The 17,730-nt window shown below is 37.9% G+C and overlaps 3 protein-coding genes across 4 annotated transcripts in view; 1 reads left to right on the top strand and 2 right to left on the bottom strand.

Moving 5' to 3' along the window:
* The window catches only part of LOC124305144 (retinal guanylyl cyclase 2), a 139,258-nt gene that overhangs the window by 8,430 nt on the left and 113,098 nt on the right, over nucleotides 1-17,730 (top strand). The gene's annotated exons all lie outside the window — the stretch shown is intronic.
* LOC124305149 (UDP-glucosyltransferase 2-like) lies at nucleotides 1,087-10,168 on the bottom strand. 2 transcript variants are annotated; one of them, XM_046764241.1, is made up of 5 exons: nucleotides 9,949-10,168; nucleotides 9,284-9,493; nucleotides 7,848-8,682; nucleotides 7,223-7,451; nucleotides 1,087-2,052 (listed from the first exon to the last, which is right to left on the bottom strand). In XM_046764241.1, the coding sequence occupies exons 3-5, from the start codon at nucleotides 8,670-8,672 to the stop codon at nucleotides 1,541-1,543; spliced, it is 1,566 nt and encodes a 521-aa protein (XP_046620197.1). In that variant the 5' UTR covers nucleotides 8,673-8,682; nucleotides 9,284-9,493; nucleotides 9,949-10,168; the 3' UTR covers nucleotides 1,087-1,540. The 2 variants fall into 2 exon arrangements, with proteins under 2 accessions (XP_046620197.1, XP_046620198.1); XM_046764242.1 differs by lacking the exon at nucleotides 9,949-10,168 and adding an exon at nucleotides 9,616-9,695.
* LOC124305150 (UDP-glucosyltransferase 2-like) lies at nucleotides 11,831-16,676 on the bottom strand. The gene is made up of 4 exons (XM_046764243.1): nucleotides 16,401-16,676; nucleotides 14,774-15,606; nucleotides 13,712-13,940; nucleotides 11,831-12,436 (listed from the first exon to the last, which is right to left on the bottom strand). Exons 2-4 carry the CDS (start codon nucleotides 15,596-15,598, stop codon nucleotides 11,925-11,927), a joined length of 1,566 nt encoding a protein of 521 aa, XP_046620199.1. The 5' UTR covers nucleotides 15,599-15,606; nucleotides 16,401-16,676; the 3' UTR covers nucleotides 11,831-11,924.

The following is a 17,730-nucleotide window of genomic DNA, read 5'->3' as shown; positions in this document are numbered from 1 at the left end:
CCATTTTATTGAACAATAAATCATCAACAGTTATTTACTCGTATGTGAATATTCATACAATAAGAATCATTTGATCAAACGGAACATTTGTAAGCATGTTTAATATTCTTTAAAGAGTATACTTAAAAATATATACAGCTTATAAATATATATATATATATATATTAGGGTGGTCCTTATTTGGGGTGTTGACGAATTTCGACAAGTGCGCCCCCTAGACACGTTTGAAATAAATTAAAAAAAATGTGTGCGAAAACGGAGCGCTGCAGTCCAATTAGAAGACGTGCCTATAAGCTCGTTTTGTTTTTCATTTGAATAACATGGGATTTTCAGACTACTTCAGTCATTATGTTTTTGAGTTGTCCCCATGAACGCAAAAAATTCTTTTTTCACATAAATCTGTTGTTCATGGATCTCGGAATATCGTAAAATCTTTCCCGATCCAGAAAAACAGACGGCGATCAAAACATTTTAATTTTAATTATTACTTTTTAAAAAAGTATAAAGTATAAACGATGTGTTTTTAAATACACTAATTGAAATACATATTTTTTCCCACATGTACAATTATTTTTTTTTACAAACTTATGACGTAAATAAGACTGCCTTTTAATTGGTGAAATACTGTCAAGCACCAAGCGGCTAAAAAGAGGTATTCTCACATTGATCAATTTGCCGTCGTGTATAATATCAGGGGGATGGGGGGCGTAAAGGTTGTGATAACGACTTGTGGAAAAATATACGCGTAGTTGTACCCATGAACAACAGATTTATGTGAAAAAAGAATTTTTTGCGTTCATGGGGACAACTCAAAAACATAATGACTGAAGTAATCTGAAAATCCCATGTTATTCAAATGAAAAACAAAACGAGCTTACAGGCACGTCTTCTAATTGGACTACAGCGCTCCGTTTTCGCACACATTTTTTTAAATTTATTTCAAACGTGTCTAGGGGGCGCACTTGTCGAAATTCATCAACACCCCAAATAAGGACCACCCTAATATATATATATATACACACACACTGTATATATTTTTAAGTATACTCTTTAAAGAATATTAAACATGCTTACACACTGTATATATTTTTAAGTATACTCTTTAAACTGTCACACCGCTACAATTTTCAGGTACACAATTCGCAATTTTGATAGAACACACGAAACGGACTTGCAATTGTAAATATATTTATGACTGATTTTGTTTCCAATCTACTGACTTAGATTCGCGTAGGTGATCATTGTGTACAAAATACGTTTATCGATGTGGATAAAAACGTATAACTAAATCATTTTGTCATTTCATACATATGTTTTTCTTCTATAAACCAGGTTTCTGTGATATCGAGTTGTGTACCAGAAACTCCAATCATTCCTGAGTCTAGATTTGATCAAGATTTAAAAAAAATAAATAAACACCTTCTAGTTTTCTAACGCGTGCATAATCCTGAGTTTAAGATTAGACTGAGGTTCTTCTTGTAATTGACGAATGACTTGGCGCTTGACATGTTATAAGAGTAATTCCATCATCTTTGGTCCGCTACGAAGTCTTCTTTTTTATTTGAACGTTATTATTTCGCGTGCCTGAGAAGAGGGTCATTAATTTTTTAACGAACAGGAATATAGCGAGAGGAACGAGCGTCGCTACGGCTAATAAAAATAGACCGACGTCTATCAAGTAATACTGGAACCAGTAGAGATGACGACCCGAAGATTTGAGCGGCTCGCCACCGTTTCGAATTACGTATTCGATCCAGTAAATTGCCTCGGCCAACGGAGAGAGCGGACGATCCTTGAACAGTCTCGAAACACGGTCGACGTTTGATTGGTAGTCAGGATTCTTCAGAACCTTCCGTAATGCTTCAGAGAAGCTTTCCTTGGATAGAGTCTCGTAGTCCAAATGAATGGCGAAACCGCGATGCGCGTATCCCGCTATATTAAACGTCTGATCGGCGAAAAATGGGATTCCAATCATCGGCACCCCCGCGTGAATCGCCTCCAGGGTCCCCATCAAACCTCCATGAGTCACAAAAGCCTTCACATTCGGATGACCTGGAAATTTAATTTTTTTCTTTTTTTTTTTCACTGGCATAAGTAAGGATTTAGGGGGTTGGTTGGACGAAAATCGACGCTTTCTATCAACTTTATTGACATCCGTAAAACTAGCCTCTCCAATTGGTCGCGAAAATTTGAAAAAATAATGAATTAATGGTATTCGTGAACTCTGTGATCCTGCAAAACACAATTTTTGAGCTCACCTTAGTTGCGAGATGAGCGATTTTGAAGAGTGGGGGAGAGTAAGCTTATCGAAAGGTTGCTCCCCCAAGGTGAAGGAAATTAAAAATTTAATTTTGACAACGCGGATATTAAGGGATAATTAAGGCTCCTAATATACGTTCACACCGAATTTCCCACAAAACACAGCCTGCGAAGATATTCAACCGTCAAAAAAGCAAAACAAAAAAAATAAAACCAACAAAACTTTTTTACACGAAACCTAAAACTGTCGAGTTCGATGATTTAAGAGATTTAGGAACCCCTAGGTGACATTTTTTTATTTACAACCCCTAGGCTATAGCCAAAATAAAACTCCCCTTAAAATTCATCGCAGCGGATTCTTATACACAGCCAAATGTTCAGAGATTTATGAGCCGACGGTTTATGAATAGTTTGAATTTTGAGCACCATCTCGTATATTTAAATTACTGATTCACGTGTTCTTACGAAACGGGAAGTTCTAAATTCCATCTACCTTATTTAATCCGAATTTTTCTACTACCAATTGTCTTCTGCAAATCGTGTTTGGAACAACTCTAGATTTTTTACAATACACGCGACAACTATTGAGAAAATTAGATCATGATGGGATGTGAATCGACTGTCCTTCTCGTGTATTTATATTATCCACATAGAAATTGATTGAACAAACGTTTAAATTTTACCGAAAACTGATTAGACGATCATTTGATTTCTTAACATCAAATATACAGGGTGGTCCATTCAACTCTGCCACCGCGAATAACTTGGTTACTATTGATTGTACCGAAAAGTGTCTTCCGAAAAAGTTGTTGCATTTGAAGGGGGGAAATGAGTTTTGGAAGTGAATGTCATCTGAAGGTCATATCTTATGAGATTTCGGTGTTTGCGATGGTTTTTTAAACGGGACTACCTATTTTTTTTTTGCTCACTACAACGAAGCTGACATCAAAACGCGTCCAACCATGTGCAACAACATGACCTTTGAATAACCTTCGGCTCCAAAATTCATGATTAAGTAATGGAGGTGGAAATTCAAGGAGAATGAATTGTATCGGCACATTCAATACTTTTTCCAGGTAATTCATTTTATTGAATGCTCAAAATGTTGTCCATCAACCTGAATACACTTGTCAATACGCATAATGAAGGATTCCCTGGCTTTACATATCATTTCTGGAGTAATACTTGCACACTCATTGATGATACGTTCCTTCATTCATCGCTCCATTATTCATTGATGGAAATCTGAATGGACAAAACTACGCCGACATGTTAACTGACCGGTTACCGGAATTATCAGAGGGTATCCCATTACAAGATCGCCAACGGATGTGGTATCAGCACGATGGTTGTCCAGCAAATTTTGCACATGTATCACGTGGTGTGCTGAACCGAAAGTTCCGTGAGAAATGGATTGGTCGAGGAGCACAAGTTTGTTGGCCCGCCCGTTCTCCTGACTTAACACCTTCTGATGTCTTTCTCTGGGGAATGATCAAGGATATTGTGTACCGAGACGTCCCAACAACACGGGAGAATATGAAGGAACGTATCATCAATGCGTGTGCAAGTATTACTCCAGAAATGATATGTAAAGCCAGGGAATCCTTCATTATGCGTATTGACAAGTGTATTCAGGTTGATGGACAACATTTTGACCATTCAATAAAATGAATTACGCGGAAAAAGTATTGAATGTGCCGATACAATTCATTCTCCTTGAATTTCCACCTCCATTATTTAATCATGAATTTTGGAGCCGAAGGTTATTCAAAGGTCATGTTGTTGTACATGGTTGGACGCGTTTTGATGTCAGCTTCGTTGTAGTGAGCAAAAAAAAAATAGGTAGTCCCGTTTCAAAAACCATCGCAAACACCGAAATCTCATAAGATATGACCTTCAGGTGACATTCACTTCCAAAACTCATTTCCCCCCTTCAAATGCAACAACTTTTTCGGAAGACACTTTTCGGTACAATCAATAGTAACCAAGTTATTCGCGGTGGCAGAGTTAAATGGACCACCCTGTATATATTACGTCATTGTCATATCCAATTTAAATAATTAATGAATCATATAATGTAATTTCGTTTTTTGTACTCTACTTGTTTTACAATCAATTCCATTCGCGACGACAATACAACATATTTAGGTGTGATTATGCTGTATGTCTTATCGCAAAAATTAATCGCCACGTATTCTTATTGAATATATTGATTATTGTATATAACAGTGATCCTTAACTTGAACTTTTTCGAAATTTGACCCAGACCCCCCCCCCCCCCCCCTAAAATTGGTTCAAAATAACTAAATAGAAATCTCCTCAAGAGCACAATTCTCTATCTTAACTGTAAACCCTTTCGCAAGGTCTTTGAAGTTTGCCGTTAAAAATATTCGATTCTGGGTCTGAACGTAGTCAGAAATTTATAGGTTTTTTTTTTACTGCTATGGTAAGCTGCAGATTTATAATGTTCTGTTTGAAAACGTGAAATACAGATAATCTAATTATGCTGAATCAATTGTTACGGCGTGAAGCCGTTGCGAAGCAAATACAAGAACTCGACGAACTTTTTTAACTCTCCGTTTTTCTGCCTCCGGAGAAAGAAGGGAGCTTTTTTAATCACCCTGAAAATGAAAAATTGAGTTCTCGCTAAATCTCGACGGTTATTATATATTTCGATTTAAAAGTTTCTGCATTTTTCGCTAAGAACGTTATAAATATAAGACTTACGAAAATTTTAACAAGTGATCTTTTCTGTAGAGCATTAAATTTCCTACAGAATAGCCATTTTTAAAATTTTTTTTTCATACCATATGGATTCAAAGTATCAAATACTTTTCGAAAAAAAAAGAAAAAAAAATTGAAATTTATGAATTTTCTCATATAAAAATTCGAATACTTGGCGGGTAGTGTTAGAGAGTTGTCGGATTTTTTTTTCTTAATAAGCCTGTTTTTTTCCCTATACAACATGATTACTTTTTGGAAGTGAGTGGGAAAAAATTCCGACATGAGACCCAACCAAGAAACACCCTAGTATGTATACATGTATTGTATCGTTCATAGCTTTTTTAAAAGCCTCTGCTCGTGAAGCCGTGATACTGTGAGTTTCTTGTCCTAAGTATGAAACAAAATTAGGTGATTTAAATGAATTTAAAAGGAACCCCTCCGTTAATTATGAAGAAATGGTTTAGTTAGGGCCTAGCCAAAAAAAAAAACCTGGTGAACCATCTGTAGCTTGGATCACGGACTCGGGCAAGTTTCTGTACCGTCACCGTATTTTTCCAGAGACGGATGGCTCACAATCAGCCACCGTCGCTGCATTACAGAACTGGGTAATAAACCGCGGAGGCTGTCGTGCCTAATCTCTTTTTTTGATTACAAGAGGTTACCTCTCTGCAGAGCAGGGTAATGTCAAGGCTGTCCATCGGACTCGGGACCCTTGAATATCGGTTGTCGGACATGCGTTGCTCAATGCTGATAAGCCTTTATTCGTTTGACCGTTGCTAAAAAATGACTGGTCCTAATCAATTAATCTATCAGATTTGTCGGATAAGAAAACAAACTCTGGTGAACGTAAATTTTAACGAACTAAGCGCTTGCTTGTTCGTTTAGATTTGCAAAAGAAATATAAAGGATAAAATGTGAGTCATAACAAAATAAAGGAGATCAAGTGAATACGAAAATAAATTAATTAAAAATAATGGTAACGACTTTCGTATGACTGCTGTGTTTTTTAATCGGCTGGTTCTTCAAATAAGCTACGGTAATTTGTTAGATTGACAGAGCGCAAAGGTTGCTGTGACTCAGTGACCTTGGTTAGGCTAGGTCCGTTTGACGCGTCGAATCGTGCGTTGGGTTACTGTCGGTGTGCGTGTGTGTGTGTGTGTACACAAGAGCAGTATATGTGCGATTAATTTTTTTATCCAATTATATCTCGAAAACGAGTTACTGGATTTCAATGATTTTTGTATCAACCAACGCGGCTTTTCGAACCTTAAAACTGATCAGATACTGGTTTTGATCAATTCAGTACTTGTTGAATTATTTAAATAAGAAAATTACAAAAAATGAAACAAAAACGATGATATTTTGAGAATGGATAAATGGGTTTAAATGGAAATTAATGGAAATTAATTAATTAACTTTAGCAGTCAGGAGAAAATCAGATTTTCGGGCCACCTTTGTGTTAGGAAAAAATGTCATAGATTTATCCTATAATTTAGCGACCTCAAGAACGATGATTTACCAAATTACAGTCAAATCGATGTAGTGAAAAATATGTATTTTTTTCAAATGTCCACTTTTTCTGGCTATATATGTGTCACTGACGGTCGAAGAGTTGACGAATCAGCATCTCGTTACAATAACGCCACAAACTTTGACTCCGTGATATATCAGAGCGAACAAGATCACTAAATTGCAAACTCGCCATCACAACAACAACGAAGCGAAAGATGTTAATATTTTGGAAAACTGTCAGCACAATCAAAGTAATTATCAAGCTGCAAATGAATGATTTCTTTCAATATCTGGTTACATTCAACCTCACTGACCTTCTTCACGACGGTACCAAGGTGAATATCGTCATCGGAATTGCAAGCTCACCATCGCAAACCACAATAAAGCGAAATGTGTTCATATTTCCGAAAACCATTAACAATTTCAAGACCATTGACAAAGTGCGTAGTAGTGATATTTGCTGTCAGTATCTCGTTACATTGACGTCACATTAACTCGATGTTTGCGGGGAACATTGTTGCCGAAATTACAACGTTGCTAGGCTGGTGGGAGGACAAGTGGGGAGGCTCATTTTGTGTCTGCAGAGACAAGGAGCGGAAACTCATTGTGTTCTCGCGGCTTTGTGTGTGATGCGAGAAGAGGGACCTTACAGGCATCGGTAAAGTTGGGGGAATGCAAGCAGTGGAACCGTTTAGTGTCTGTCATAGTGATGCTTATAGTAACTCACGGAGTGTGGCGTACTGTGGTATCCAAGGCACCATTTTGACGTTTGGTGGTAATCCGGTCGGCATTTCTTCCATTTTCCCTTTCCAAAGGACCTTGTAGTCCGAGAGTTCGGCAAAACTATCGTAGACCGCTAGTATTTGCTCTTTCGAGAAGCTCTCCGACTTCACCATTGACCCCATACTGAAATACACCACCCCGTTTTTCGAAGAGTTTAAAAATTCCTCCAGTTCCTAGAATGAAAAGAGATACTTGTTAAATTATACTTTAAACTATCAACATGTTTTTGGTCAAATATTCTTGGCTGCGTGAATTTTTTTTTTTTTTTTTTTTTGACACCACAGTCAGCCCCTGAAATTCTAGGATACAAGGTAAAATCCTTGAAACACGTTTCGATACTATTCGGGACGTCAGAAAGCTGTTGATATATTTCATGAAATGCTTGCGTCTCCTGACAACATGAGAAAATTATTTGAGCTATGCCAAAATGCTTGAGATTGTTTTGAGTTTTTCCCATCATTCGAATCGAGTGAAATATTGGAAAAATCCTGATATTCCGAAAAATTGTTGAAACTTCCGTGACTTTATTTCAAGTGCTGATGATGATACGGATAGCAAAATTTTCGCACCTTTGTGAGTTGTTGCGTTTCGTCGATGTGAACACCAGCGACATCAACGATCGCAGGACTCGTAGAACGAACTCCATGGATGCTTCGATGGCTATTGACTAGCACGAGGCTAAAGTTGAGGTAGATATCATTCAGGGACGTAAGGTCATCGATGTACTTCTTAGCGATTGGTTCGGATACCGTTTTGTCGTAGTAAAAGAACAAGAACTTTGAGTACAGAATTATGACCAGATTCTCCAGGCGTTCCATGAACCTCATGTCATTGGTGTAGGGCGTGAATTGGCAAGGTATGAAGCTGGCAAGCGGGCTCTCGGCGACCGTATCATAAGCCCATGGGTACATGGCGCTGGTCACGACGCCGACCACCGGAAGCTTCAGCTTGTGTGCCACCGCTAAGTAGCAGTTGGTCCCGAAGACCTCGGTGAGCATGAGGTCGTACTTTTTGTCAGTATTGATGACGTTCTGTAGCTGGGGAAGCCGCATGAGGTTGCAGAGGTCGTTTGGTTCCTGGTAGGAAATGAAGTCTATCGCCTTAACTCCCATCATTGTTCTGGCGAATGACGCGGTCATGTTGTTCACGTAAAAGTGCAGCGTTCCTTTTAGGCTGATGTGATTCAGTCCTTCCACCGGCTCCTTTGGGGGAAAGTGACTGACGACGTCAACCGAGTGACCCGCACGTGCCAAGCCAATCACAATTGGCTCGAACATTATGTTGTGGCTTCGACCTTGGTACGGAAATATAGCGAGGATTTTGGAACCCTCTGTTATCCAAACACCCGCCAAAATCACCAAAATTGTGCCCAGTTTCGTGAATGATCCGTCCATGTTTTTTTGTCTATCAAAGTCAGAAATAAATACAGCTTTTTTGAATACAGCAATTTTCGAAGGAACAAGCGAGTGTATTGTGAAACGTTTCAGAAAACGTTGACTCTGTTCTAAAACAATTCCTTCAAATTCTAATTTTGAAAAAAAATGAATTTCATGACCCTGCGCCATTTTCAATTTGCTCTATGAACCCTGACCTGACTCTGGCAGCAGAATTGTAACGTACATAGTTTGAGTAGAAAAATTGTGTGCAAGAATTAGATGTAATTGGCAAAAACTTCGAAATTGATGACTAATCATGATTAATGGAGAGAACGAGAGAAAATGATGAAAAATACGTCGTCGAGTGGAATAATTGACGGTATTGTCAGTAACGAATCATTCTATCAATTGTTATTGATGAAAAAAATAACCCAACGAAGTTTGATCCACATACTTCGAATAAAATAAATTCCATTCGATTGCAATAATTGGCTGTCGTGAAATAAATTCCCAAACTTCACCCACTTTTTCGATCGTTGATGCCAAATTAGATTTGAACCACGTTATCCTCATAAATAATTCCATACGCACAGTACCTTTGCATTAGGAGCAACATAAGTCTCACTTACCTTTTTTTCGGTAAAAGTTATTCAGTAACGCGCCGTTGCCACGAATCGTCTGATGTTTTCACTGTTTCGTTTTTACAGGTCGGTGTTTAGTGGAGGAATCCAGTTACCGTCTGTTATGCTGTTCGATCCTATTAACAATAAACTGTGACGACCTTGTATTAATTTCCGGCTTTAACCGATCGCTAGTGGCCGTTATGTAACATCTTTTATCTGTAAAAATATTATCAGTATGGATTCACACACAACTGTATAAAGCTGATATAGAATGCGCCGTAGATGATGCTAGTGTTTTGTAAAAAATATTGCAACGATGTCCAACTTCACACACTTACAGATGTTTATTTACAAAACAGTAGTCCCTTGATAACATGTATACCAAACATGAGGTAAGAACGTATGTATTTTAAATGGCGAAATTCACGTTCTTCGCGGCAGGGTTCGGAGTTGAGATAGTAAGCTTAAGTTTTAGGGGGATTATTTTCAAATTAGCCATTTCGAGCCGTTTTGAAGGGTGGCCCGGACGAAATTCTGAATATAAATCACTATAATATGTATGTGTGACGTCCGGGTATTATTGTGACAGTTTATTCCGAAAATAAAACATCGATAACGAGTAATTATGAGATTTGTAAAAACATTCTAAATTCTGTGAAATTCTTACTCACCTCTGAGACTTTTTTTACAAACGTATGACCATTTTTTAATTGACTCTTACTTCTTGTAAGACTTTAAACTGACGAATATCAAGCAATCACACTGCCGTAAGACTTCAAACTGACGAATATCAAGCAATCACACTGCCGTGATACTCAATTGATATTTGTCATCGTGAGTTCATTTCCATTGGCGTAACCGTCACGATGTTACATTCTCAGTTTTATATCGTTTGTACAAATAAATATATTTTTACTCACCATTCACAATTCTGTTCTGCAATCTTAAATGATAATGTTTTTTTTAAATATACGATATTTTACAATAATTGCCAATTTTCTTTTCTCAAGGCAAATATTCGAACGAAATTCTCTCAACAACGTCGAAAGTTATGGTTAAAACTCATTTGAGTTTCAAAGATACCAACATTTTTCTCTCGCATGCTTTTGAAACGTACACGAATGAAAATTATACACCTTATTTCTTGCAATGAAGATTTCCTAATGCAAAACTCATTTTTTAGGGAACTGCACTCGCAGTATTTACTGAGCTTCATAAATACTTTCGGAAATTTATTGTTGGAGGCGTTATAATAATTCATTGTTTGGCTCACAGGTAAAATCGAGACTCTTGGTTCTAAAGGAAATTCCGAAACGACTATCATTAAAGCATCCGTCTTGATCAACGGTGAGAACTAAACTATGAAAGTAAATGTATTGGGCATTATTGATAAGAAAGTATTTAATCTGATGAAGGCTTATTTTGTGGACAAAATCTGGTGCTTGACTTCTTAATCGTGGAATTCACAGTCGGTGAATATTGGTGCTTTGTAGATTTATTATGAAATCATTTTATTATTAGGCACAAGCTGTTACTCTCAATTTCGTCTAAAATCTGTGAAATTCAAAAATATTATTAGTAGTATCTTAACAGCATTTATTCAAAATTTGGTCCGGCAGATGTTTTTTTAGAGAACCTCTGATTTAGTCAATCACTTAATTGAGTTGCGAGCTTGAAATTTGGCAGAATTGATAAATTATTCATATTCCAAAGTATGTATTGCATCGGAATTGTCGCATAGGCGTACAAAGCAGTAAGTAAAAGTAAATACTTGAAGTCGAATCTTGTTGCGATACTAAATTTATTTTCAAGTATTTTGAGGTTAATAAATGTTTCAGCTGAGTACAAAGTTTGACACCCGTTTTTTCGATAATTCGATAAACTTATAATCTGAACTTCTTCATTGTTTTCAACTTGATTTTGATGATGTGGTGCTGTCGGGAGGTTAGTACTGTATGACGCCAGAGAATATGGTCTGCAAGTTGTTTATTGCCAGAGAAATCGGGTTACACAGTTCAGATAGCGTAGTAGAAAATGCGGAAGGCAGGGAAAATAAGCGAAACGACTTGATAGATACGTACGTGCCAAGAGCGTGGCGAAGACTGGGTAGAGATGAAGAAAAGTGCAGGCTCGCCCCCAAGTCGAGGCCAAGTGTCGCGTCGCGCCACAAATGCCACATGTAGGGAAATTTCCGGCGCGGTCAACCCTCAGCCCTCGGCTAGCGAGGCGAGGCCTGGACACTCGAAGGTTAGTTGTAAAGAGCTATAGAAAAAGATACAAATGGAGAAACGGAAATATTCTTATCGTTTTTCGCCGGCTTGCCGGTGGCGGGTGTCCGCCACAGATGATCAGTCGATGAATTATAGGCCGCTGGTGTATATAGTAACTGATATAAACATTTTACCGACTTTTGATAGCGGATTGATTAATGTTATCTAAAGATCGCTTATTATTGATATGAGCTCTAATAGTCCAATTCATCTTTGTTCAACTTAGATCATATCATGTTTCAATCAACGTTGTTCAGGTTTCTATTCAGTGATTATTTTTTGGTCCAATAATTTGATATTTCATTGGAAAGTTGAAGGACCGATCGACTTTCAGTCAAGTCGATTTTTCCGCATATCTTTTCGACTAACTCGCAGCACTAGAATGTTTTTTGTTTCACTGACACATTGCGATTCTGCGTTCCCCAAATGAACCCGGTTAATTTTCTTGAGACCGTGAATAAAACAACGAACGCTAGCATTGTTATGGTTAATAAAAATAGACCGACGTCTATCAAGTAATACTGGAACCAGTAGAGATGACGCCCTGAAGACTTGAGTATCTCGCCACCATTTCGGATGACGTATTCGATCCAGAAAATGGCTTTCTTCAAGGGGGAAAGCGGACGATCCTTAAATAGCCGTGAGACACGTGCGATGTTCGATTGGTACTTGGGGTTCGTCAGAACTTCATTCAACGCTTCGGAGAAGCTTTCCTTGTTCAAAGTCTCGTAGTTCAGGTGAACGGCGAAACCGCGATACGCGTATCCCCCTACGTTCAACATCTGGTCTCCAAAAAATGGGATTCCAACCATCGGGACTCCTGCGTGAATCGCCTCCAGGGTTCCCATTAAACCCCCGTGAGTCACGAACGCTTTTACTTTCGGATGACCTGTGATTATTTTTCAATTTACTGTCACGTCATGAAAAAAACTGCCGGATGTATGAGAGAAGGTTGGAAGTTTTGGAAAGGGAACTGAGAAAAAAAAGTTACCGAACCAAAGAACTAATTCTTTTGGCTTCCAGTTTGTTTGGATCGAACGACTTCTCACTCAGAACAACCACGTTTTACTCAAAACAAAACCGAAGTGAACATATTTCGCTGAAATGAAATTTTTGTTTATTCAATCGTCATCTGATATTTCGATGTGCATGTTTCATGTTTTTCAACCGAAATGACAATTCATTCCAAGTAGTACCAAATTCGGTCAAAAGACGCCAAGCTTTCCCGCTTGAAAAGTAGCTTCAAAGATGTTTATATACGCGAATCCTTCGCATTACGTTCATACAGATTGATACGAATCTGCCATCCATATGTGATATGGTATGTTGAATTAAGGTTTTGAACCAACCATATTCTCCAAAAACTATTTTGAAATACTACTATACTTGTTTGGTGGCGGTTAATACCAAAAGCATGTCGGACTAAAACAAATTTTTTTAAATTACGTGATCCACCAAATTTACACTACGTTTAACATCAGAGAGCAGTGCATTACGAGTTCGCAGAACTGGAATGATACTCAAAATACCAAAGGTAGCATTGAATTATTCGAATGCGTTTAGAATCCTAATACGCGGTTAGATGCTGTGATTTCAGTTTTTTCTGTACAATGCCATATCTTCTTTGATTGAAAGAATATCCCATTGGTGTCCTTGTAAACATAATTTTTGTGAAGGGACAATTTGTTTTACATGAAGCACGCAGCGCTTGGATACAAAATATCAGACCAGAAGAGCAGCTCAGTGAGTTGTGTCGCTCAATCTCTATTTAATTTATTCAAATTACTTTTATTGGTCGTAGAAGAAAGATAATTTTTCACGCATTCCATTGTTGTCTGAAGACTGAATGCACGCATCAATCATGGGTATCAGTTGCCATTTTCCGAACCTGGGGAGTGGCCCCCTGTGCCCAAATTAATTTACGTAAAAGGTCTTTTTGTAAGAGATATCGTGATTTTTCTCAACAAGATCCGTGAATTGAGTCTGAAGATGAACAATAGAATACATAAAATGTCATTTTTTCACCCCCCGGAAAGGGGTAAAGTGATTACTGAGTTAAGAAACATTTCTGAACAGAGAGTTTGAAAACCCCGGGACAGGGTCGTTTGGTCCCTCTTAACCAAGACCTTCTTGTCAAAATCTCATAGGAGGCAAAGAAACTTACGAAGTACAGCAAACTGTGGAACCCAAGGGACCATTTTGACGTTCGTTGGCAATCCTTCCGGCATGTTGTCCATGTTTCCCTTCCAGAGAACCTTGTAATTGGAAAGTTCAGCAAAACTGTTGTAAATCGCCAGTATCTTCTCCTTAGGAAAACTATCGGATTTCAGCATTGTCCCTGTACTAAAATACACCACACCATCCTTCGCGGAGTTCAGAAACACCTCCAGTTCCTGAAAAGAGTAAAAATTATTGAAAAACGTTCGATTGCGTAACAAGAATTCAGCATGTGCAAAAAAGGTGATGGACCGCTTTTACAACTTCATGCGCTCAATGACATCCTCCTACTAATCTTGTGATCAGAATCCTTGAAATCTTTGGAACTCGTGTCGAAGTGTGAATTCATCTGAAGATTCACCAAAGCCGTTGTGATTCTCGGGAATCTAAGTATACATCAGTTTTACGCATATTGTGCCGAGACTTTGGTATGACATTTGAATCTATTAGAATCTTATTGACTTTTGTATTAATCAGTTTCGAGTGTATTCCGGAATTCAGTGAAATGTTGTAAAATCATTCGAAATTGATAAAAATTTTTGAGGTTATCTATGATATTTTATACAAGGTAGGGCGTTTAAAGTGTGACAGAGCAATAGGTAAACACAAATCAAAGATTAGTAAATCCTTTGAAAATAATTATTTTGATGTGATTCGATTTTTTGACTATTTTCGTACTTCGCGTGCCTAAAATGACGTTGTATTGTAGATCACTTAATTAGCCTTCAAGTCAGTAATAATTTCGGAGAAAAAAAAATACATTGTTACATTCGGAAAAGTGGCGTTGACCTTGACGTAGTTTTAGCGCCTCCACTGAAAAAAAAACAAGAATGCCAGTATGATGGCCTTCTCGAACAATGTAACTTTCATTTGAAACGTTTTTGAGTTTCATCAATAGTTTGAGTACCGTTGCTGTATCACACTTTGATTGCCTCACCCTGTACAGTAAAGTCTTCTGAAACTGACTGGATTCAGTTCGATTTCCATGTCAATAACCGTGTTTTCGTACCTCAGTGAGAACTTGGGTTTCGTCGATGTGAAGACCAGCGACTTCAACGATGGCGGGATTCGTGGGTCGGGCACCATGGATGCTCCAGTGACTGTTCACCAACACCATACTTATGTTGTAGTAGATATCAGCCAAGGATGGAAAGTCATCAATGTACTTTCTAGCTATTGGTTCAGAAACGATTTTTTCGTAGTAATAAAACAAGAACTTGTAGTAAAGGGTCGTGATCAGATTCTCTACGCGTTCCATGAACCGCATGTTATTCGTGAAGGTGGTCAGCTGGCATGGTATAAAGCTGGAATGCGTGCTTTCGAAAAATGGATCATAAGCCCAGGGAAACATGGCGCTGGTCACGACGCCGACCACCGGAAGCTTCAGCTTGTGTGCCACCGCTAAGTAGCAGTTGGTCCCGAAGACCTCGGTGAGCATGAGGTCGTACTTTTTGTCAGTTTCGATGACGTTCTGTAGCTGGGGAAGCCGCATGAGGTTGCAGAGGTCGTTTGGTTCCTGGTAGGACATGTGATCTATCGCCTTAACTCCAATCATTGTGCTGGCGAATGACGCGGTCACGTTGTCCACGTAGAAGTTCAGCGTTCCTTTCAGGCTGATGTGATTCAGTCCTTCCACCGGCTCCTTTGGGGGAAAGTGACTGACGACGTCAACCGAGTGACCCGCACGTGCCAAGCCAATCACAATTGGCTCGAACATCATGTTGTGGCTTTGACCTTGGTACGGAAATATAGCGAGGATCTTAGAACCCTCCGTTATCCAAACACCCGCCAAAATCACCAAAATCGCGCCCAGTTTCGTGAATGATCCGTCCATGTTTTTGTCTATCAAAGTCAGAAAAAAATACAGCTTTTTTGGGTAAAACAATTATCGAAGAAACAACGAAGTGTATTGTGAAACGTTTCAGAAAACGTTGACTCTGTTCTAAAACAATTCCTTTAATTTCCTAATCTGCGACACTGTCCGAAGCCATTCTAAAAAAAAAAAAAAAATGAGATTCGTGACCCTGAGCCGTTTTCGATTTGCTCTATGAACCCTGACCTGACTCTGGCAGCATAATTATAACGTACGTAGTTTAAGTAGAGAAATTGTGTGCAAGAATTAGATGTAATTGGCAAAAACTTCGAAATTGATGACTAATCATAATTGATGAGAAGAACGAGAGAAAATGATTCCATTATGAGATTCCATTATTAGTCGGAAATTCACGTTCTTATTTTGTTGCCAAAAATTTATGTCAAATAATAAAAAAGTCTGTTTACGCAAAAGAGGATAAACTATCTAAAAATACTCTCTCCAAGCTTGGAATAAATCGTTTAAGAAATCGTGAGACCGAAAAATACTTCATCGAGTCGAATAATTGACGATGTTGTCAGTAACAATTCATTCTGTCGATAGTTATTAATGAAAAAAATAACCCAACGCAGTTCGAACCACATACTTTGGAATAAAATAAATTCCATTTGAATGCAATAATTGACTGTCGTGAAATAAATTCCCAAACTTCACCCACTTTTTCGATCGTTGATGCCAAGTTAGATTTAAACCACGCTTCGTTAACGCCATAAATAATTCCATACGCACAGTACCTTTGCATTAGGAGCAAAATAAGTCTCACCTTTTTTTCGGTCAAAGTTATTCAGTAACGCGCCGTTGCCACGAATCGGCTGGTGTTTTCACTGGTTCGTTTTTACAAGTCGGTGTTTAGTAAAGGAAACCAGTTACCGTCTCTTATGCTGTTCAATCCTATCCACCGATGAGCTGTGATGCCCTTGTAATAATTTCTAGCTTCAACCAATCGCTAGTGGTCGTTGTGTAACATCTTTTATCTGTAAATATTTGATCAGTATGGATATACACGCAACTGTACGAAGCTAACATAGAATGCGCCGTAGATGATGCTAGTGTTTTGTAAAAAATATTAGAACGATGTCTAACTTCTCACACTTACAGATTTTTATTCAAAAAACAGTAGTCCCTTGATAAAATATATACCAAACATGAAGTAAGAACGTATGCATTTTAAATGGCGAAGTTCAAGTTCCTCGCGGCAGGGTTCGGAGTTGAGATAGTAAGCTGAAGTTTTAGGGGGATTATTTTCAAATTAGCTATTTCGAGCCGTTTTGAAGGGTGGCCCGGATGAAATTCTAAATATAAACCACTCTTATATGTATGTATGACGTCCGGGTATTATTGTGACAGTTTATTCCGAAAATATAACATCGATAACGAGTAATTATGAGATTTGTGAAAACATTCTAAATTCTGTGAAATTCTTACTCACCTCTGAGACTTTTTTTACAAACGTATGATTATTGATATTTGTCATCGTGAGTTCATTTTTATTGGCGTAACCGTCACGATGTGAAATTCTCATTTTCATTTCGTTTGTACAAATAAATATATTTCTACTCACCATTCACAATTTTGTTCTGCAATCTTGAATGATAATGTTTTTTTTAAATATACGATATTTTACAATAATTGCCAATTTTCTTTTCTCAAAGCAAATATTCGAACGAAATTCTCTCAACTACGTCGAAAGTTATGGTTAAAACTTATTTGAGTTTCAAAGAAACCAACATTTTTTTTTGGAAGCATGCTTTTGAAACGTACACGAATGAAAATTATACACCTTATTTCTTGCAATGAAGATTTCCTAATGCAACACTCATTTTTTAGGGAACTGCACTCGCAGTATTTACTGAGCTTCATAAATACTTTCGGAAATTTATTGTTGGAGGCGTTGTAATAATTCATTGTTTGGCTCACAGGTAAAACCGAGACTCTTGGTTCTAAAGGAAATTCCGAAACGACTATCATTGAAGCATCCGTCTTGATCAACGGTGAGAACTTAACTATGAAAGTAAATGTATTGGGCATTATTGATAAGAAAGTATTTAATCTGATGAAGGCTTATTTTGTGGACAAAATCTGGTGCTTGGCTT

The sequence above is a fragment of the Neodiprion virginianus genome, chromosome 5 (genome assembly GCF_021901495.1).
Source record: "Neodiprion virginianus isolate iyNeoVirg1 chromosome 5, iyNeoVirg1.1, whole genome shotgun sequence".
Classification (NCBI taxonomy): Eukaryota; Metazoa; Arthropoda; class Insecta; order Hymenoptera; family Diprionidae; genus Neodiprion; species Neodiprion virginianus.
The sequence above is the reverse complement of the archived record's forward strand: the minus strand, read 5'-3'. Positions and strand labels throughout refer to the sequence as shown.